This window comes from Pipistrellus kuhlii, unplaced genomic scaffold (genome assembly GCF_014108245.1).
Source record: "Pipistrellus kuhlii isolate mPipKuh1 unplaced genomic scaffold, mPipKuh1.p scaffold_m20_p_108, whole genome shotgun sequence".
NCBI lineage: Eukaryota > Metazoa > Chordata > Mammalia > Chiroptera > Vespertilionidae > Pipistrellus > Pipistrellus kuhlii.
This window is the reverse complement of record NW_023425414.1, coordinates 289,709-311,878: the sequence shown is the minus strand read 5'-3', so window position 1 is coordinate 311,878 and position 22,170 is coordinate 289,709. Positions and strand designations below refer to the sequence as shown.

The 22,170-nt window shown below is 52.3% G+C and overlaps 2 protein-coding genes across 5 annotated transcripts in view; one reads left to right on the top strand and one right to left on the bottom strand.

The window, feature by feature from the left end:
* The window catches only part of CD33 (CD33 molecule), a 56,218-nt gene that overhangs the window by 1,636 nt on the left and 32,412 nt on the right, over window positions 1-22,170 (top strand). The window lies entirely within an intron of this gene.
* On the bottom strand, window positions 8,704-21,618 carry CEACAM18 (CEA cell adhesion molecule 18). The gene is made up of 7 exons (XM_036430375.2): window positions 21,416-21,618; window positions 19,418-19,768; window positions 16,750-17,031; window positions 13,838-14,110; window positions 11,667-11,802; window positions 9,445-9,507; window positions 8,704-9,144 (listed from the first exon to the last, which is right to left on the bottom strand). The coding sequence occupies exons 1-6, from the start codon at window positions 21,465-21,467 to the stop codon at window positions 9,489-9,491; spliced, it is 1,113 nt and encodes a 370-aa protein (XP_036286268.1). The 5' UTR covers window positions 21,468-21,618; the 3' UTR covers window positions 8,704-9,144; window positions 9,445-9,488.

Below are 22,170 nucleotides of genomic sequence, written 5' to 3'. Positions count from 1 at the left end.
CCGATTTCCAAGGAAATGGCTCAGGTAGGAGGGAGCCAATCATGGACTGTAGGGAGGAGGGCGTCTCCTAGGTCAGGGAGGACAGGGCTGATCCCTGACTCATCCTGGACTCACCCCATGACCAAGTACCCCACTGGTCCCTCTTTTTTTCTCAGTCCTCATGGCTGCTCTCCAAGCCCCCTGACACCTTCGCCAGAAGAACTTGGCACCCTCCCCATGGCTGAGCTGCCGCTCGAGGCCCCTGGTCCTCCATCTCCTGATGAGTCCTCCCGGCTCAAATTTTCATTTTCCTCCAATAGTTTAAGTTGTGTATTTTCCAATAGGTAATATAGTCACACTAGAGGCCTGGTGCATAAAATTTCTGCACAGGTACGGTCCTTAGGCCTCCCTGCCTCCTTCTTCCCTCGCTCCCTCAGCACCAGGCCACCTCCACTGCTGGTTGCCCTCCTGGTGGCACAAGTCATAGCGAGTGATCGAACTCCTGCTCTCCCAGTTGAACTCCCGGGGGGGGGGGGGGGGGATTTGCATATTATATATAGGCAAAAATGGAAAGGTATTGAAGATTCCCTGTCACCTCCCTGGAAGTGAGCAGTGTCCACGCACTGCCATGAGACCTGGGGGTTGGTCTCTTGAAGGATCTCACAGGCCCTTCTCCCTCCATAGGACAGACATCCCCATCCCTCTCCGTGCCTATGCAGTATTCCACAACATGGGTGGATTCTAATTGTGTGCACATATTTAAAAAAAAAAAAAAAGTAATATCAGTATTATTTTTGATAATCAATATAAATGAGTTAAAACCCCATAAAAATGCAAAGACTCTCAGATTAGATCAAAACACGCCATCAAACTATATTCTGTAGAAACTGTAAAGAAAGGCACTCAATAAGGTCAGGGGCTACATATTTTTGTTGATTTCAGAGAGGAAGGGAGAGGGAGAGAGGCAGAAACATCAATGATGAGAGAGAATCATTGATTGGCTGCCTCCTGCACGCACTCCTGCATGTGCCCTTGGCCGGAATTAAACCTGGGACCCTTCAGTCCGTAGGCTAACGCCCTCCCACTGAGCCAAACCAGCCGGGGCTGTGTGTACATCTACTAACAGAGACCCAGGGCGTTCATCTGACTCTGCTCACCTCAACTCTGCAATGAATACCCTGCCTCCACTTTCACAACGCTGTGTGTGTGTGGGTGTCTGTGGGATAAGTTTCTGAAAGCAACCCATAGCTACTAGGATTTCACACCTCTGAAAGTTTGGAGGGAAGTGGTCAAGTTGTTCTGCACGGAAGGCAGATAAGCGTTGGTTCCCACCAGCCGCAGGGTGAGAGCCTGTCAGCCCATGTCAGCCTGTCTGTTCCTCTCCTCGGCTCTCCTCCCACATCCTTCTACTCCCTCTCCACCTTGTGGTCACTCTGACCCTCTGTCTCTTCTACTCCAGCACCCACAGTCCCCGAGAACAGCTCGTCTCTCGCACAGAGCCTGGTGTGTGTGGTGGACAGCAACCACCGCCCCCTGCCCCCCAGCCAGGCTCAGCTGGGCCTGGAGGCTGCAATGGAACCTGACCCTGAGTGCCTCCAGGCCTGAGGGCCCTGGGGTCCTGGAGCTGCCTCCAGTGCAGGTCGGGGATGAAGGGGAGCTCACCTGCCAGGCCCAGCAGCCTGGGAGCTCTCTGCACTCCTCCCTGAGCCTCTCTGTACAGAGTGAGTGCCCCCGTGGATGGGCAGGGGAGAAGAGGAGGGCACTGGAGGAAACCAGCACCCACTCCACCCTCACAGTCTCCCCCCATTTCCCCCCCGACTGCCCCCTACACACATACAGCCCCCTGAACTTCAGAGAGGAGGTCAGCTCTGCTCTGGGCTCCGCTGCGAAAGCCCAAAACTTCCCTGGGATTTAAAGTGCCCCAGTCCTCTTCCTGTGTGGCCAGTGCTGTGGGTGGCGTGGGTCTGGGAGGGAGAAGCCAGGGAGAGGAGGTGGGTCTTGGGAGAGGGGCTGAGGCTGGGACAGGGGTGTCCCTGGACAATACAAGGCCCTTGCTTTTCGGGGCCAGAGGAGGGTCAGACAAGCGAGGCACTCCTCTTGGGCACAACATTTAGAGAGAAGCCACAGAAACCTCAGCCACGAAGAGAAACAGGACCACAGTGCAATGTTGTTGTTGTTGTTGTTGTGTGTGTGTGTGTTGTTTTGTTTTGTTTTGTTTTGTTTTTCAATAAAACTAAATGCAACATGAGCCCCACAAGAACAAAATCTCCAAGCTCCCAATAAGAACAGGCTTCCACCCAGCTCCGGGCACCTTGCTTGCCTCACCCTGATCTCCAACACCCCCCCCCCCCGCCCTGTTTCTGTATTTTGCACCCTGCAAAGGGGCCAGAAAACACACTTCTGGGGGCTGTCCCTGCCAGGCGCAGGAGGAGGGAAGACTGAATTCTCAGGTGAGACATCCTCCCCATCATCCCATCTGTCTGCAGGGAGAGAGTGGTCATCATCATCGTCGTCATCATCGGGAGTGATGCTGGGGGCATTTGGGGGCACAGGTGTGACCACCCTGCTCTTCCTGGCCTTCAGTGTCATCGTCATCACGTGAGCACAGATCTGCGGAGGGAGGGAGGGAAGGAGAGAAAGAGGGAAGCAGGGAGGGAGGTAGGGAGGGCCCTGGGCTGAGAGGTCAGGAGGCCATGGAATCCCTGAACCCAGAGCTGGAGGGACTGAGGCGGGAGGTGGGCAAGGGAAGGGGGGGCAGAGCCTGAAGCCTAGGCAGGAAGCGGGTCCCTGGCACCTTGAGTGGGCGTCACAAACCTCTGGCTCCAGGAGGGGGAGCTGCATTCTCAATCTTGGGACCACCTCGGTCACCCCTCCAGCCCCTTAAGAGAGGACAGAGGGGGAGTGTTGGTCTGCCCTCCATACCTGGGACTGGCGGACTGAAGGGCAACCTGGTCTCTTCACTCAGAGTGAGATCCCGCAGGAAGAAGGCGGCAAGGGCAGCAGCGGGCACAGGGGACACAGGCATGGAGGGTGCAGACGCCGCCCAGAGGCCAACCCCTCAGGTGAGTGACCTGGGCATCTCGAGATCCTGCAGCCCACATGGACACCTCCCTCAGGAAGGCCCCCTGGGTTGCCTTGCTCAGCATGGACAAGTTGTTCTCCAGGAATGGAAGACGCCCCCTTTCTTTACCTGCTGCCCCCAAATCCACCATGTCTCGCTAATTTTTCCTCCTAAGAACAGCCAGCATTGATCCCCCATTCTCTCCATCTTTGTTTGGTTGTTTTGTGAATCTTCACCCGTGGATATTTTTCTCATCGATCTTTAGAGAGAGTGGAAAGGAGGGGGAGAGACACTCAGAGAAACATCATGGGAGAGAGACACATCTATGGGTAGCTTCTCACACCTGCAACCAAGACTCATGCCCTTGACCAAAATTGAACTTGCTACCCTCTGGCCCACTCGCCAGTGCTATAACCACTGAGCCAAACCGGCTAGGGCCTCTCTCTCTCCATCTTGACCCCCATCATTGCTGAAGCTGAGGAATCACTTCCCCTCATTTCCCTGCTTCTAGCTCTGTTGCCTTATGCAGAGGGATTGTCTGAAGGCCATCACCGTCCCAGATGCTCTGCCTCTGGACATCTGTTTGCCCTTGTTGCCTGATCAGAGGCTGGCAAACATTTTCTATAAAGGGTCAGATAGCAAGTCTTTTTGGCTTTGTGGGCCATACAGTGTCCGTGGCAGCCACTTGGCACTGCTATCCACTATATATAAATGAACTAGGGGCCTGGTGCACAAAATTTGTGTCCAGTGGGGGGGACGGGGGCGGGGGGGGCGGGGTTTGTCCCTCAGCCCAGCCTGCACCCTCTCCAATCTGGGACCCCTCGAGGGATATCTGACTGCCCATTTAGACCTGATCCCACTGGGCAGTCAGACATCGCTGTCACAATCCAGGATTGCTGGCTCCCAACTGCTCGCCTGCCTGCCTTCCAGATTGCTCCTGCTTCTTCCTGCCAGCCTGATCACCCCTAACCACTCCCCTGCCTGTCTGATCAACACCCAACTGACCAATTGCCCCTGACTGCCCTCTCTTGCAGGCCTGGTCCCTCCCAACTGCCCTTCCCTGACAGCCATCTTGTGGCAGCCACATTTTGTTCACATGGGGGCAGCCACCTTTGACCACATGGGGGCAGCCATCTTGTGTGTTAGAGTGATGGTCTATTTGCATATTCCTTCTTTATTATATAGGATGAGTATGGCTGTGTTCCAATAAAACTTTATTTACAGCCCTAGCTGGTATGGCTCAGTGGAGAGAGCATCAGCTTGCAGACAGAAGGGTCCCTGGTTCGATTCCGGCCAAGAGCACAAAAATCAGCAATAGGTGGGATTTTATTCAAGGACTGTCGTTCAGCACCCCCTGACCCAAACTCCTCAACTTGCAGCTCTGTGAATTCTGGCCTCTCCGACATCCCTCTTACAATCCCACCTCTCCAGAATGGCCATGGTTAGGGTTAAGGTTAGGGTTGGAGTTGGAGTTAGGATTAGGATTAGGGTGAGGTGAGGCATTCTCCTAGAAGCAAAGCTAATGGGATGCCAAAAATCTCAGTAAATAAGACAATGTGTTTTCTAGGAAAAAAAAAAAAAAAAAAAGTCTTTATTGATTTTTTTTTAGAGAGAGAGGAAGGGAGGGGAATAGAGAGATAGAAACATCAATGATAGAGAAACATCAGAGATTCGCTGCCTCCTGCACGCTCCGTACTGGGGATCAAGTCCACAATCCAGGCATGTGCCCTGACTGGGAATCGAACCGATGGCCTTTTGGTGCCATGGGATGGACCTGATTCCACCGGGCAGTCGAACATCCTTGCCCAACCCACTGAGCCACACCAGACAGGTGACTCAGACTTGTTTTTCTTTCCCTCCACTCAGGGTTCCCTGAATGAATCCCAGCTGGACAGCCGCCCAGAGCCCCTTCCCCCAGCCCTGGCTGCCACCTCCTCGGGGAAGAGAGAAGAGATTCAATATGCATCCCTCAGATTTCATAGGATAAAGCCTGGGAACCCTCAGGGACAGGAGGGCATCCCTGAAAACGAGTACTCGGAGATCTTGATGTGAAGGCGGGAATTGCAGAGACCTGGCCTCTGGAGGGCAAAGAAAACAAACAACAAACAACAAACAAACAAACAAAAAAAAAAAAAAAAAAAAAAAACCCAGGCAGATCCCTGCAGAATTAAAAGCCCTCTGGGTGATGAGTTAAAAGCTTGGTGGAAAGAACACTGGCTTTGGAACCAAAGAGCTGTGAGTTCAAATCCACGCCCCGCCCCTTTCCTGAGTAAAGTGACGGACGGGTCCCTGACTCCCTGTGCCTCAGTTTCCTGCCCTGTGGACCCAGTGGAGAAGCCCTACCTGAAAGTCTGTGATGAGAATTCTGGGAGTGAAGTCCTACCGGCGCACCCGCCTCCATGTGTAGGCCACTCACGTGCTGGATCTCTGGGGTTTTGCACAGAAAGGTCCTACCAGGAATTTCCTCCTGACCAGCACCAGTCCTCGCACCCTGAGGTTCCTCGTCCTGGAACGTCCCACCCAGCCTTTCTCTGCTTCTGTCCTTGAAAGTGGAGCTCAAGGGGTGCCCTTCGAGCAAGTGGATCGAGGTGTAGAAATAGAGAATTTTCCCCTGACTGGTGTTGCTCAGTGGATAGATCATCGGCCTGCAGACTGGAGGGTCCCAGGTTCGATTCCTGTCTAGGGTATGTTCCTTGGTTGCAGGCACATCCACGGTGGGTGGTGTACAGGAGGCAGCTGATCAATGTTTCTCCCTCATCTATGTTTCTGATTCTCTATCCCTCTCTCTTCCTCTCTATAAAAAAAAAAAAATAGTGAATTTTTCACGTGATATAATCAGTTTCTGTAATTAGAATCATACCTCTGTGTGTCTGCTTGTCTTAAACCTGGCCTCGCATTTGTTGAGGATCCTGCTGTGAGAGTCTATCATGGTTTGTGTACCCATATTTTTTTCTATGGACGAACATTTGGTTGGTTTACACAGGCGTCTTCAAACTATGGCCCGTGGGCCACATGCGGCCCGCAGAGGAGTCTGATCCGGCCCGCCAGGTTTTTTGGGCAGTGAGTGCAGCCGAGGTTTTACAGTAGGAATTAGTATTGTAGTTCATATAGTCCGGCCCTCCAGCTCTCTGAGGGACCGTGATCTGGCACCCACTTTAAAAAGTTTGAGGACGCCTGGTTTAGAGTTTGGGGCAATGACACATAAAGCAGCTGCGAGCATGTTTGTACCTGGCTGTTTCAAGATATGTTTTCATTTCTCTCAAGTGTTGGGGAGCGGGACCAAGAGGAGAGTCACATGTTGGGAGCGGGTGGGTCTCTGTAATCTCCCCATAGAGACCGTCACCCAACAGGCAGCTAGATAGATGGGTGGCATGGAGCTCAGGAGGAAGGTGGTGACTGGTGATGGACAGTGGGGACCATCGGGGTCCAATGATCCTGAGAATGAACACCTACTGATGTGGGTTGGATTGTGTCCTCAATGATAAGACCCAGAAATAGGATTTTATTTAGAGACTAGAGGCCAGGTGCATGAAATTTGTGCACCGAGAGAAGAGGCAAGGGATCCCTCAGCCCAGTCTTCACCCTCTCCAATCTGACATCCTTCTCACAATCTGGGACTGCTGGCTCCTAACTGTTCACCTGCCTGCCTGCCTGATGCCCCTAACTGCTCTCCATGCTGGCCTGATCACCCCTAACCTCCTCTGCCTCAGCCCCAGCCACCATGGCTTTGTCCAATCTGATTGGCATATTACCCTTTTGTTATTGTAGATAGGGACTTTGCAGATGCAATCAAGTTATTATGAGGTCCGAGTGGATTTGATGAGAGCCTAAATCCAGTGAACAATGTGCCCCCCCGCTCCGCCCCACACACACACACATGAAGAAGGGGATTTGGACACAGGTAAGGGAAAGGCCCATGAGACAGTGGAGGCCGAGATTGGAGTTGTGATGCTGCAGAGCCAGGAAGGCTGAGGAGGCCAGAAGAGGCAAGGCGGGACTCTTCCCAAGGGCCTCTGGGGGAGCGTGGCCCCTCCGAAACCTTTATGTGGGTCTTCCAGCCTCCAGGATGGGAGAGAACACGTTTCCACGGTTTCAAGCCACCCAGCAGCCCTAGAAAACCAGCACATTTGCTCAGGGCCTCCGTGCCTCCAGCCTCCATCCATCCTGTCTCACTCAGTCCTCACCCTGACACCTGAGGGGGTCGGTGCTGTCCCCAAGGAACAGAGGAGGCGCTGGGGAGCTGCTCGAGGCCACAGGCGGTCCTCAGCACTGGGTCCTGGGGCGTTGCCTTGAATCCAGGCGCTGTTTTAAGTCTGAATATTCCAACAGCAGCTGCTGCTCTGGCTGTCCACAGGTCCATACATTTAGCCAGGGAGGAGTCTCTCTCCCTCTCTCTCTCTCTCTCTCTCTCTCTCTCTCTCTCTCTCTGTCATTCTCCCTTCCTTTATTCCTTCCTTCCTTCCTTCCTTCCTTCCTTCCTTCCTTCCTTCCTTCCTTCCCTCCCTCCCTTTCTCCCTCCCTTCCTTTTTTCCTTCCTTTCTTCCTTCCTTCCTTCCTTCCTTCCTTCCTTCCTTCCTTCCTTCCTTCCTTCCTTCCTTCCTTCTTTAATTTTTCCTTTTTTAGAGAGAGAGGAAGGAAGAGGGAGAGAGAGAAGCATTGATGTGAAAGAGAAACATCAATTGGCTGTCTTCTGCATACCCTGGGGTAAAGCCCACAACTCAGGCATGTGGCCTGACCTGGAATTGAACTTACAACCTTTCCGTGCACAGGATGCTGCCCAATCAGCAGAGCCACACCGGCCAGGGCTCCCTCCCTTTCTCCCTCTCTCTCTCTCTCTCTCTCTCTCTCTCTCTCTCTCTCTCTCTCTCTCTCTCATAGTAATAACCACATTTGTTTAGATACTTGTGGGCACATCCACAAAGACAACTCAGAAAGAAAGTTCCAGAAATGGCATCATGGGATCTGAACTCACTTCATGCTGTTTTAATTTTATTGGTTATTTTCTGATTATAAAAGCAACTATGAGGCCTGGTACACAAAATTTGTGCACGGTGTTGGGGGGGGGGGGGTGTGCCCTCAGCCCAGCCTGTACCCTCTCCAATCTGGGACCCCTCCAGGGATGTCCAACTGCCCGATTAGGCCCAATCCTAAACAGGCAGTTGGACATCCCTCTCACAATCCAGGATTGCTGGCTCCCAACTGCTCACCTGCCTGCCTTCCTGATTGCCCCTAACCACTCCCCTGCCAGCCTGATTGATGCCTAACTGCTCTCCTGCCAGCCTGTTTGCCCCTAACTGCCCTCCCATGCTGGCCTGGTCACTCCTAACTGCCCTCCCCTACAGGCTTGGTTGCCCCCAACTGCCCTTCCTTGCAGGCCTGGTCCCTCCCAACTGCCCTCCTCTTCTGGCCTGATTGCCCACAACTGCCCTCCCCTGATGACTATCTTGTGGTGGCCATCTTGTGTCCACATGGGGGCAGCCATCTTGTGTGTTGGAGTGATGGTCAATTTGCATATTACTCTTTTATTAGATAGGATGTACAGACTTTGTGAGAAAAAAAAACACACAAACACCCAAACAAAACATATTAGACTATACAGTGATGTGTAAAGAAGTACATGAAGCGATAGCCATGCTCCTGGTGAACGTTTTTCGCGATTTTCCTACAGGTGTGTATACATGTGTGCATACACGCAAAATGAGGAAACCCCTACATACATGCTGTATATACTTTATCTGTCTCAATAAATTAATCTATGCTTTTAAATAACGGCGGCCCCGTCAGATGCTGCTTTGCATGATTAAGCATTTCTAACTTGTCGGGGTGTGAGCGTTTTCCCATGCTTAGTAGGCACCTTTCCCCCAGCACAGTTCCTCCCGGGTCGCAAATTAGCTCAACACGCGCTGTGCCCCGTCTCAGCAATCCCCGGCTGCTGGGCGCTCCAAGGCTGTGCCCATGAATGGGGACAGGAGTGATGATAGCGATGCTGGTGCTGGTGCCATGGAGGGTCTCCATGGGCAATGCTGAGCTGGGGCATCTTTGCAGCACGTCTGATGGTCCGTGGCTTCAGGTTCAAAAAAGTGGGGACCTCAGTAGCACGTTTGCTGGAGGGGGAAGAGGCACTGGAATTAGAACACAGAGCTCCCCGCAGGACCCACCCCAGCCTGTAGCCCATTGGCCGGCTCTGATGGACAGACACAGCAGCCCATGGCCATGCTGTCTGTGATGTCCCATCCCGGGTCCTTCAGACCTTCTCCAGGAGCCTGTGTCTCCCAGCTTCAGGGCACATGTGTGACTGTGGCTGCTCCCTTTCTTCATGGTCCCCTGTGAGTACCAGCCCCCACAGCCGAGTCCGCCCCTGTGAGGACTCTCAGCCCTTCTCCATCATCCCCTGTCCCTCTCACCTCCTTGTTCATCTGGTCTCCTCCTCCAAGTCTAAGGTGGACACTTATATAGCCCGGCTTCTCCTGTGGAGAGAAATCAGGGAAGAAGTCACATCTCAGGCCCATAAGAAATGGAGAGAAAGCAAGAGAGTCCTGGGCAGATGAGGAGGCAGCTTTGTGTTCCAGACCCTCCAGGGGCCTTCTATTGTAGTTGTAGAATTTCCACTCAGCCAGCCTTCCTGTGGTTCTGGACGATGTCCATTTTGTCTCTTGGCTGCAGTTTTGAAATTGTTGTGCAAGGCAGTAGACTAGGTGTTTACGTATGCCGCCATCTTGGTTTCTCTCCACTGGGCCCACCTTCCCACACTTTCCAGGCAAGAAAGCTCCAAACCTACTTCTCTTGTTCTCCAAAAGTGAAATATTTCCTGTTGCACACTCCAAACAAGTCAGTCCAAGACTAATAAGGTGGCAATCGGCTGCTAAAATATTCACTGCTGGTATTAGTGGAGAGAAATTGATGCCGAAACCGGTTTGGCTCAGTGGATAGAGCATCAGCCTGTGGACTGAAAGGTCCGGGTTCAATTCCAGTCAAGGGCATGTACCTTGGTTGCGGGCACATCCCCAGAAGGGGGTGTGCAGGAGGCAGCTGATCGATGATTCTCTCTCATCGATGCTTCTAACTCTCCATCCCTCCCTCTTCCTCTCTGTAAAAAATCAATAAAATATATTTTTTTTAAAAAGAAGAAGAAAAAAAATTGAGCACCCTCATGTAAGGCATTTAAGGGAAATGAATGCAACACAATTATAGCCATCAGTCATTAGCAGACATTTTAGTGTGTTATTAATAACTAAAGGCCCAGTGCACAAAATTCATGAATGGGTAGGGTCCCTAGTGGCTACTGGCCAAGGGGGCCTCCCTTCCCCCCAGCTCCCTGCCACTGTGGCTGCCACCAGCCCCAACCCATGGTCAAACTCCTGCTCAAACTCCCTGTTGAGGGGACAATTTACATATTAGGCTTTTATTATATAGGATTATGTGTAACAGGATATTATAAAAATTAAGTTACGGAATTTTTCTTAAAATGTTTCTTACGCCAAGACTGGTTTGGCTCAATGGATAGAGCGTCGGCTTGGGGACTGAAGGGTCCTGGGTTTGATTCCAGTCAAGGGCATGTATCTTGGTTGCGGGCATATCCCCAGTAGAGGGTGTGCAGGAGGCAGATGATTGATGACTCTCTCTCATTGATGTTTCTAACTCGCTATCTCTCTCCCTTCCTCTCTATACAAAATCAATAAAATATATTTTAAAAATGTTTTTTACATGCTGTTGTATTGGCTGGGCCACAAAAATATTCATTGTGGGCTGTGAGTTCGACATGCTTGGCTCAACATTCCCCATACTTTTTGTTTCTGAGGTCTTAAGGTTGCTGGAGGAAGATGGCAGGGGCAGGGGATGAACGGAGGGAAAAGAGGCTGAGCATACCTGGGGAAGGAGTTAGCATGACCTGGCGTAATGACTGATGATGTCAATGATGATGGTGATGATGATTTATTTCACACCTATAGTGTGCAGGGCACTACAGTAGATGATTTATAGAAATTATCTAGCCCTAGCTGGTTTGGCTCAGTGGATATAGCAACGGCCTATGGACTGAGGGGTCCCAGGTTTGATTACTGGTCAAGGGCACTTACATTGGCTGCAGGCCTGATCCTTGGCCCTGGTCAAGGCATATGCAAGAGACAACCAATCGATGTGTCTCTCTTACATCGATGTTTCTCTCTCTCCCCCTCTCTAAAATTCAATGAAAAAAAAATATTTTTGGGTGAGGATTAACAACAACAACAACAACTACAAAGAATTTACCTTGCCCTAGCTGGTTTGGCTCAGAGGATAGAGCATCAGCCTGTGGACTAAAGGGTCCCAAGTTCGATTCCGGTCAAGAGCACGTGCCTGGGCTGTAGGCTTGATCCCCCATAGGGGGCGTGCTGGAGGCAGTCAGCTGATGATTCTCTCATCATTGATGTTTCTCTCTCTCCCTCTCCCTTCCTCTCTGAAATCAATAAAAATATATATTTAAAAAAAAAAAAAAGACCTGCGTGTCTGCTCCATAGAGTCCCTGACAACCCAGTTCCTGGCCTGTCCCTTCCCCCTTCGCTCTGCTACCTCCATTCCAGGTAGTACTGGCTTCTGAGCCCCAGAACCCCAACCTAGTGCCCCACCCTTGACCCTGAGCAACAGGTACCTGGTGGACAAACGAGTGACGAGGATGTAGATCAGGACTCCACAGAGGTAGACTCCGCCCAGGGCCGTCATCCCGATGAAGAACACCAGCAAGGGCCCCGAGAGGTAGAACTCTGGCCCGCCCACAGGGATGGTCCCTGGAAGGAGAGGGAACTTGGGGGTCAGGACTGTCATTCCGTCATCCCTTCATTCACCCACATGCCTGTTCTCCAAAGACCTGTTAGGACCTGCTGTGTGCAAAACCCTGTCTGGGCAGGAGGAGCTCCACAGAAAGCAGAACAAATGTCCCGCCCTCAGGGGGCTGACATGGCAGCTGGGAGCAAAGCGACGTCTCGTATCCTTGCAGGAGCAATGAGTGCTCTGGAGAAGAAGAGACCCACAGGAGGGGACAGAGGGTGAGAGGGTGAGAGGGTGAGAGCGTGCTGGGGACACAGGGTCACACACTCCTTGCACAGATAGCGCAAATATTCACCGAGCAGCAACCATATGCCTGCGCCCTCTCCCAATCTGGGATCCCTTGGGGGATGTTGGAGAGCCGGTTTGAGCCCAATCTCCATGGGCCAGGTGGAGGGACCCCACTGGTGCCCAAATCTGTGCTCTAGTCTGATTAATAAATGCTCTTGCCCTAACCGGTTTGGCTTGGTAGATAGAGCGTCAGCCTGCAAACCGAAGGGTCCCAGGTTCAATTCCGGTCAAAGGCGTGTACCTTGGTTGCGGGCACATCCCCAGTGTGGGGTGTGCAGAAGGCAGCTGATCGATGTTTCTCTCTCATCAATGTTTCTAACTCTCTGTCCCTCTCCCTTCCTCTCTGTAAAAAAATCAATAAAACACTTAAAAAACATAAACCCTCTTAAAGGATTCAACCTTGCCTCTGCGTATTGGCTGAGTGGCCACAGGCAGCCACGGACCCTTGTTGTGTCTGCTATCAAAACCACGCTTCAGCCACCACCTCCACGGCGAACATCTCCTTTCTCTGCACCACTTCCCCTCCGTCTTCCCACTTCCTCATTGGGGAGGCAGCCCGGGGAGGAGAGGGTGAGGGCAAGGGCTGTGTGGCCAGACTGCCAGGGTTTGAATCCTGCCTCCTCGGCTGACAAGGACTGGAACCTTGAGCAAAGCACCCAGCTGCCCGAGCCTCAGTGTTCTCACCTGTACAATGGAGGTGATGTGTGCAACAGGCCCCTGCTCTGAAGGGAGCCTGTGAGGCTCGCCCCGGTCGGAAGGGTGGCAGGCACAGAGTGTGCGCTCAGCCAATGTCCCGGGACCTTATCTCCCTGGAATTCACACCAACTCAGGTCTGCCCCAGCCAGGGTGGCTCAGTGGATAGAGCGTCAGCTTGTGGACCGAAGGGTCCCAGGTTCGACTCTGGTCAGGGGCATGTGCCTGGGTTACAGGCAGCCGATCCATGATTCTCGCTCATCATCGATGTGTCTATCTTCCTCTCCCTTCCTATCGATATTTGAAATCAATACAAAATACATCTTATCTAATAGAAGGGTAATATGCAGATTGACCATCACTACAACACACAATAGCTGCCCCCATGTGCTCAAAGATGGCTGTCCCATTGTGGACACAAGATGGCCACCACAAGATGGCCGGCAGGGGAGGGCAGTTTGGGAGACACCAGGCCTGCAAGGGAGGGCAGTTTGGGAGACACCAGGCCTGTAAGGGAGGGAAGTTGGGGCCGATCAACCCTGCAGGGGAGGGCAGTCAGGGTGACCAGGCCGGCAGAGGAGGGAAGTTGGAGGCAAATAGGCTGGCAAGGGAGCAGTTAGACATCAATCAGGCAGGCATGGGAGTGGTTAGGGGGTGATCAGGCTGGCAGGCAGACGTGGTTAGGGGCAATCAGGAAGGCAGGCAGGTGAGCAGTTGGGAGCCAGCAGTCCTGGAATTGGGTCTAAACGGGCAGTTGGGCATCCCTCAAAGGGTCCCAGATTGGAGAGTGTGCAGGCTGGGCTGAGGGAGACGCCCCCCTCCCCTGGCCCTGTGCACGAATTTTGTGCACCGGACCTCTAGTTTAAAAAAAAAAAATGAAAAAAAAATAAAAATAGAAACTCAACTCTGAGGACCCTGGGAGCTTCCTAGAGAAAGCAGCTTTGGGCTCCGACCTCAGATGACGAGAGGATTTTGTGCAACCATTGGGAGCAGGCCTGGCCAGGCTGCACTTACGGGGCCTCTGGATCCGGACGTCCCTGTAGAACCTCAGCTGGGTCACAGGGCTCTCGGCGATGCACCTGTACCTGCCCATCTGCTCCCAGGTCAGGCTTGGGAAGCTGAGGCTTGGGGCCGAGCTCAGGAGGGAGCCGTTGTGGACCCAGCGGTACTCGGGCCTCGGCGAGGAGGTGGAGCTGCACTCCAGCTGCACCGCGGAGCCAACCTCGGCGGGCAGGACGCCGCTGAACATGGAGGGCCTGGTCTTCAGAGTCACGCCGTCCGGTCCATCTGCGGAGACGGGGACCTCAGTGTCTGACCCCCTCCCACCCCCGCCCCAGCGCCCTGTCTCTTCCCCTCAGTCCACACAAAGTCCTCCCCACGCTGCTGCACCCCGAGCAGGCCCCTAGACCTACCCCCAGGCAAGGCAGCTGGGCCAACAACAACAACAACAATAATAATAATGTCTTCTCCCTGACCGGTTTGGCTCAGTGGATAGGGCGTCGGCCTGCAGACTCAAGGGTCCCACGTTCGATTCCGGACAAGGGCATGTACCCTGGTTGTGGGCACATCCCCAGTAGGAGGTGTGCAGGAGGCAGCTGATCAATGTTTCTCTCTCATCGATGTTTCTAACTCTCTGTCCCTCTCTCTTCCTCTCTGTAAAAAATCAATAAAATATATTTTAATAATAATAATAATAATAATAATAATAATAATGTCTTCCATGATGAAGCATGTACTATATAAGCCAGTCCCGTGGTAGCCTTTTATGTTGTCATAAAGCAGGGGTAGCCAGGCCGGCATGGCTCAGCAGTTGAGCGTCGACCTATGAACCAGGAGGTTCCAGCCAAGGGCACATGCCCGGATTGCGAGCTTGATCCTCAGTGAGGGGTGTGCAGGAGGCAGCCGATCAATGATTCTCTCCCATCATTGATGTTCCTATCTTTCGCTCCCTCTCATTTCCTCTCTGAAATCAATAAAAATATTATATATTTTTTAAAAAGCTACTACAACCAAAAAAAAAAAAAAAACACACAAACAAACAAAACACAACAACATTTAAAACAAAAATAAAAGCCCTAACCGGTTTGGCTCAGTGGATAGAGCGTCTACCAGTGAGCTCAAGGGTCCCAGGTTCCATTCCGGTCAAGGGCATGCACCTTGGTTGCGGGCACATCCCCAGCAGGGAGTGTGGCAGAGGCAGCTGATCGATGTTTCTCTCTCATCGATGTTTCTAACTCTCTTTCCCTCTCCTTTCCTCTCTGTAAAAAATAAATAAATAAATAAATATATTTTAAATAAATAAAAGAATGAATAAATAAATAAATTAATTAATTAAATAAGCGCAGAGTGGAAACAGATGCATCTTGCCCGCTGCATGCCAGGCCCTGCTCTCAATACTTTACACCGTCCCTTAGTTCCCAAGGCAACCCCTGGGGTGGGTCCACTTTATGGATGCGGAAGGCGAGGCTCAGAGGAGAAGACTGGGGGTTTAACTGTCTTCTGTGGACCTACAGAAAGGTTAAGCAAGTCCCCCTGTGGCCCTGGGGGTGGGGAGGGGCATTTCCCTGAGCAGCTGTATCACCCATGGCAACTGGGGCCTGGGGCCTGGGTCAAACCTCCAACCAGTACACAGTGGATGAAGGCCGGGAATTGCCTTCTCCACGAAGACCCAGAGCTGGGGCTTTGAACCCAGAACCGGCTGGACTGCAGGCTGGCTCCAGATGCTGTCCCCTGGTCTTCCCTCTTCTGCCCTGCCCCATCCTCACCTACCATTCCAGCAAAAGAGTGAGGAATGGCGGATTGTCAGCAGAGAAGACAACACACTGAGCTGGGAGAAAAGGAGAGAACTACATAACCAGACATCCTGAAAAGAGAAACCACGGGAGACAAAGAAATAGCCCACATGTGAAGGAAAAGCAGGCATCACCAGAAAAGGAAGTAAACAGATGCCGTCTGAAATATAATGGCAACCAAACTTTGGTAAAAACTGCTGTTTGAATTTTAAACCTGCGAAGGCAATTTTCCTGTGCCTGGGACCATAACCTTTGGAGATTAACCACTGAGTTCTGCTTCTGCAAGATAGGGCCACATTCCAATGTCCAGCAGGATGTGACTGGGAACGACCCTGTGGGCTGCCCCCAGTTTTTAGAATATAGTCTTTAGGATTCAGAATTTAGAACAAAGGAAAATTCCTGTGGTTTGAACTGTTGCAGAGTTCCCCAGCGGTCGGATGGTGCAGGGGGAGAGTTTGGAGAGACTTGCTTTGTTCATAGTGCAATGGGCTTAGGGAGGATGAATTCAAATTCTAAGCAAGGTTACAGGCAGAACTTCCTTTTTTTTTTTTTATTAAAGAGCCAGCCCTATATGCATTTAGTGGTTATCTCGATGCTGGCCTTGAAAACAATACAGTTCTATCCAATTGAGAAAGTGCACCTGGCATGGGATTGAGATTGTGGGCATATCTGGTCTCTGGCCTGCAAGGTCAGACAGCTAAGTTTATCTTTATCATTCTTCACACTGGCTAAAGCAAACTAGAAAGCAACATTTTATCTGGGAAGAACAGCAGGAAGTTCCAAACAACAGTTTGTTGCAGAATGGGGGTTTTCCTTCTCAGAACCTTTAAAAAGAACTATCTGCCCTGGAAGCAGGGCAGTCGTGTGGTGTCCGCCTGTGTGTGGTGTTCTTGCTGCTGTCCTGGCCAGATACTTCAATAAATCTTTGCCTGGTTTTTTTTTTTTTTTTTTTAAATAAATCATCAACCTCCGGTGGTCGTCTTATTTTGAACCCAGGGTTCAACCCCACAACACTGTCCCCTTTCTCCAGTCCTGCCCGTGGAACCCCTATGCCCCTAAGAAGGCCTAGGAGCCCAGCCCTGGCATCACACCCATGACCTCCCCCTCCCCCACCCCCCCCCCTAGACCACGTACAGGCCACCTTCAGAAAGAGGGAGTCGCTTCTCTGAGCAAACCCCACGACGTTCGTTACGGTGCAGTGGATGGTAACGTCGAAGCGGCTGGGCTGGAGGAGGAGGAGGGTCTTGCCGTCGGGCGAGATGGCCACCCGCTCGTTGCCGGATGCCTCTTCGGAGTTCACGTACCACCGGATCCGGGTGGCGTCGGTGACGTTGGTGTGGCAGAAGGCGGCCATGGGGTCCCCGTACTCCACCACGGAGGTGGTGTTGGCCGAGATGCCGGGGTCGTCCCCCCACTCTGTGGGAAGAGCGGGAGATCAGCTGTGGGGTCTGCCTCCCCGAGCCCTGCTCTGTCTCCAAGGGAGGAGGGGTGGGAGGTGGGCGGGTTTGGGGTATGTTGGGTGTGGGGGCGGAGAAAGCAAGAGTTGTAAAAATCGGGGTCGGGCGTCTGGGGTCTTGGCAGGAGAGCACCCCTGAAACTAAGAGGGACCCAGAAAAGCAGGGGGTGGGCACAGGGCGGCCGAGATGGGGGGCACTTGCGGAGATGGGCCCATCATCCTCTGCCCGGAGACACTGCTGTGGATCCCCTGCCTCTGTAGCCAGGTCTTGGCATAAGCATGTGGCCAAAGGGTTGTGTCTGAACCCTCCCCCCACCCCCAAATCGGGACTTCCTCGCCCTGAGAGCTGTGGGTCGAATTCACAGAGAGAGGTGGTATTTGGACTCTTCATCATAGTTGCTCTGCGTCCCATGTCTTTGACCAGTGCCCCCCTCCGACTTGGCGACAGACCCCAGGCCTGGATGGTACCTCCATTCTACAGATGAGAAGGCTGAGGACCACAGAGGGAAGACAAAGTCCCAAGGCCATGCAATATATACGGGTGGGACCTGTGACTAACCTATAGAATATAGTGAAAGAGGTGATGGCTGTCACGCCCATCAGGACCTTGTGTCTTATAAGACTGCTTAGTAGCTGAGAGAGAGAGAGAGAGAGAGAGAGAGAGAGAGAGAGAGAGAGAGAGTTTGGCTGACCTTGAGGGAGCAAACAGCCAAGATGTGAAATGCCTGTGTACTGAGCCACAGAGCCATGGGGCCAGCATTTATGAGTCAACATTTATGAGGCCATGACTCAGCGAAGCCGTGCCTGAAACCCTTTTCATATATATATATATATATATATATATATATATATATATATATATATATATATTCGATATATCCCCACACACACACACTGAGTGGCCAGATTATGATGACCTCTGAACGCATAATAATCTGGCCACTCAGTGTATATCCTATAAAAGGCTAATATGCAAATTGTCTCCTTGACCAGGAGTTGGACCAGCAGGCAGGCCGGCCAACTTCCCATGTCCCCTCCCCCTGGCCAGGCTGGCCGGACCCCACCCATGCATGAATTCATTCACCGGGCCTCATATATATACTGAGTGGCCAGATTATTATGCGTTCAGCAATCATAATAATCTGGCCACTCAGTGTATATATTTTTATTGATTTCAGAGAGGAAGGGAGGGAAATAAAGAGATAGAAACATCAATGATGAGAGAGAATTATTAATTGGCTGCCTCCTGCACATCTCCTACTAGGAGATGGAGATGGGGAAAGGATTAAGCCCGCAACTCGGCACATGCCCTTGGCCAGAATTGAACCTGGGACCTTTTAGTCTGCAGGCTGACGCTCTATCCACTGAGCCAAACCGGCTAGGACCATGCCTGAAATCTTGACACAGAAACTGTGCAATAAAAAAACATGAGGTTCTTGCCCTAGCCAGTTTGGCTCTGTGATACAGCATCGGCCTGTGGACTGAAAGGTCCCAAGTTCCATTCCAGTCAAGGGCATGTGCCTGGGTTGTGGGCTATATCCCCAGTGTGGGGCGTGCAGGAGGCAGCTGATCAATGACCCTCTCTCATCATGGATGTTTCCATCTCTCTCTCTCCCTCTCCCTTCCTCTCTAAAATCAATAAAAAGACATATATATATATATTCTTTTTTTAATGGGGCGGTTCTTTGTTTAGCTAAGCCGGTAGGCTATTTGTCATGCTGCCTTACTCACAGATAACGAACAACTGACAAGGACACTGCAGCCCCACCGAAACCTGTTTGGTTCAGTGGATAGAGCGTTGGTCTGCGGACTGAAGGGTCCCAGGTTCGATTCCCATCCAGGGCATGTACCTTGGTTGCGGGAACATCCCCGGTAGGGGGTGTGCAGGAGGCAGCTGGTTGATGTTTCTCTCTCATCGATGTTTCTGGCTCTCTATCTCTCTCCCTTCCTCTCTGTAAAAATGCAATAAAATATGTTTTTTTTTTTACAAAAAGAAAGAAAGAAAGAAAGAAAGAAAGAAAGAAAGAAGGAAGGAAGGAAGGAAGGAAGGAAGGAAGGAAGGAAGGAAGGAAGGAAGGAAGAAAGAAAGAAAGAAGAAGAAAGAAAGAAAGAAAGAAAGAAAGAAAGAAAGAAAGAAAGAAAGAAACTGCAGCCTCGTGAAGGTAGAGTGACCCATCTCCAGGCAGGGGAGGGGGCGGGGAGCTAAGCTACATCTGCTGAGGCCCCCGGGGCCGTCTGTCCGGGGATGGGTGGGAGACTTGGGTGGTAAGATTGCCGAGGCACCCACTCCCCATGCCACCAGGTCGGACTCTCAGGCTGAGGGAGTGGGGCGCCCTGCCAGCTCACCCTGAACCTCCAGCCAGCCCGTGGCTCTCTGGGTCTCGTTGCCCAGGTCCACCCGCACCGTGTAGCTCCCCGTGTCGCTCCGCAGGGCGTCCCTGATCACCAGGCGGCCTTCCGCGGTCACGGTCTCCCGGAGGCTGTACATGGGCCCCAGCTGCCAGGCACTGAAGGGCGGGCAGTAGCTGACGATCATGGAGTCCGCGCTGTCCTTCTCGCCCCGATGCCAGCTGTACTCCTGCACGCCCTCGGGGACGTTCTGCAGCTCCAGGGAGGCATTAAAGCCCTCGATCGTTGGGGATGAGGTGATGGAGATTTGGCCGGAGGTCTGGCAGACCCCACAGGCCAGCAAACTGACTGAGGGAGGGAGGGAGAGAGAGAGAGAGAGAGAGAGAGAGAGAGAGAGAGAGAGAGAGAGAGAGAGAGAAATTTCCATCATCCAGGTAATGATTCTCAGACACCCTGTCCTCTCCTCCCCACCCACTCCGCCCTCCACCCTGGTCCGTTCTCTCCTCCTTGTCGTCCAGCCTGGACACATCCTTGGACCCTCCCCAGTGTCCTCCAGCCCATCCTCACACGGCAGCTTGCAGACCCTTACAAGGCCCAGTGGTGGCCCCTGCTCTCTGCCCCTGCTCAGATACTCACCACGGCTCTCTCGCTGCTCTCCCGTGATGAAGTTCAAACTCACACCCTGAGTGAGAGAGCTGGCCTTTCAGACTCCTTTAGACTCCTCTCCCATCCCATCTATCCCACCGCCTCACCCCATGCCCTCCCTCATTCATTCATTCATTCATTTGTTCATTCATTCGTTGGAAGCCCCAGTCATACACCCAGCCCTCGTGACCCACCGCCCTCTCTCCTGACCGAGCTTTCACCCGAGCCGTTCCCCCCTTCTGGCCCGCCGGTCCCCACTTCCTCCTGGCTGACTCATGCCTCCCCATCCCTCAGCTCTCAGCGTGGGTGTCGCCTCCTCCCCAGCCTGGGTCTGAGGGCCCCGCCCCGGGGGGCTGCCCCAGCCTCCTGGACCCCCTCCTGGTCCCCCCACCACTCTGGGTTTAAGGAATGGGGTGGCCGATGGGCAGCTGGCCCTGGAGGTGAGCCCGGGGAGGGTGGTCTCGGTCACCATGGCAATGCCAGCCCTCTATGAGCACTGGGCAGAGCCCAGAGGGAGCCCTGGGCAGGAGCATCTGGGTGGAGGATAAAAGTCCCACAAGATGCCAAAAACGGTTTGGCTCAGTGGATAGAGAGTCGGCCTGCGGACTGAAAGGTCCCAGGTTCGATTCCAGTCAAGGGCATGTACCTTGGTTGCGGGCATGTCCGCAGTAGGGGGGTGTGCAGGAGGCAGCTGGTCGATGTTTCTAGCTCTCTACCCCTCTCCCTTCCTCTCTGTAAAAAGTCAGTAATAAAATATACATTTTTAAAAATATATATTTTATTGATTTTTTACAGAGAGAAAGAGAGAGGGACAGAGAGCCAGAAACATCGATGAGAGAGAAACATCGACCAGCTGCCTCCTGCACACCCCCCACTGGGGATGTTCCCGCAACCCAGGTACATGCCCTTGGCCGGAATCGAACCCGGGACCTTTCAGTCTGCAGACTGATGCTCTACCACTGAGCCAAACTGATTTCGGCTAAAATATACATTTTTAAAAAGTCCCTAAGACTTTGATTTAATGTCAAAACCAGGGGAGTGGATGTGGATGGAGCTGGGGATCTGTTGGGGATCTACTGATCTGTGGACCCAAAGCCTTGACTCTGTGGAGAAGGCCTTCGAGTGAGGGATTGGGAAGGGGCCCAGTTGGAGAGGTGGAGGAGGGGGTCAGGGAGAAGGGGCACCCAGGGGAAAGTTCTCTGTGTGTGTGTGTGTGTGTGTGTGTGTGTGTGTGTGTGGAAGGGAGGTGGGGGGAGTTGTGCCCAGGTGTGTGAGCTCATGGAAGTCCTAGCGAGGGCCCCGTCTCCCTCCCCTCCCCCATCCAGCCCTGCTCGGTCCACTTTCTCTTACCCACAAGGACCATTTCCCTCCAGGGGCTGCGACTGGGTCTGGGAAGGTGCATGAGCGCCCGTGGGTCCTCCCGATGGAGGGGGATCTCTCCAGAGTGTGGGATCCGCCTTTGCTGCGCCAGCACCCACCTGTGTGTCTCAGGTGCAGAACTGCCGAGTGTCCATTGCCCTCCCGCCTCCAGGGTTGGACTCTGCACCGCGGTGGGTGGGGCTTGGGCAGGACGGCCTCTGAGGAGCTGGTCATTATCTTTATGGTGCTGTGTTGCCTTTGTTTACTTAAGTTATTTATTTATTGTTTTAAAATATATCTTATTGATTTTTTTACAGAGAGGAAGGGAGAGGGATAGAGAGTTAGAAACACCGAAGAGAGAGAAACATCCATCAGCTGCCTCTTGCACACTCCCTACTGGGGATGTGCCCGCAACCAAGGTACATGCCCTTGACCGGAATCGAACCCGGGGACCCTTCAGTCCGCAGGATGACGCTCCATCCACTGAACCAAACCGGTTTTGGCACTTAAGTTATTTATTTATTTATTTATTACATAGTCACACTACTCTGTCCCAGTTACAAAAAAAAACAACAACAACAACAACAACAACAACAAAAAAAAAAAAACACAAACCACCAACTCATGTTCATGAAAACTTGAAGATACCAAACAACGGAACAAGGACAAGTCCTGGACTTTTTTTTTTTTTTTTTTAATATATTTTTATTGATTTTGTACAGAGAGGAAGGGAGAGAGATAGAGAG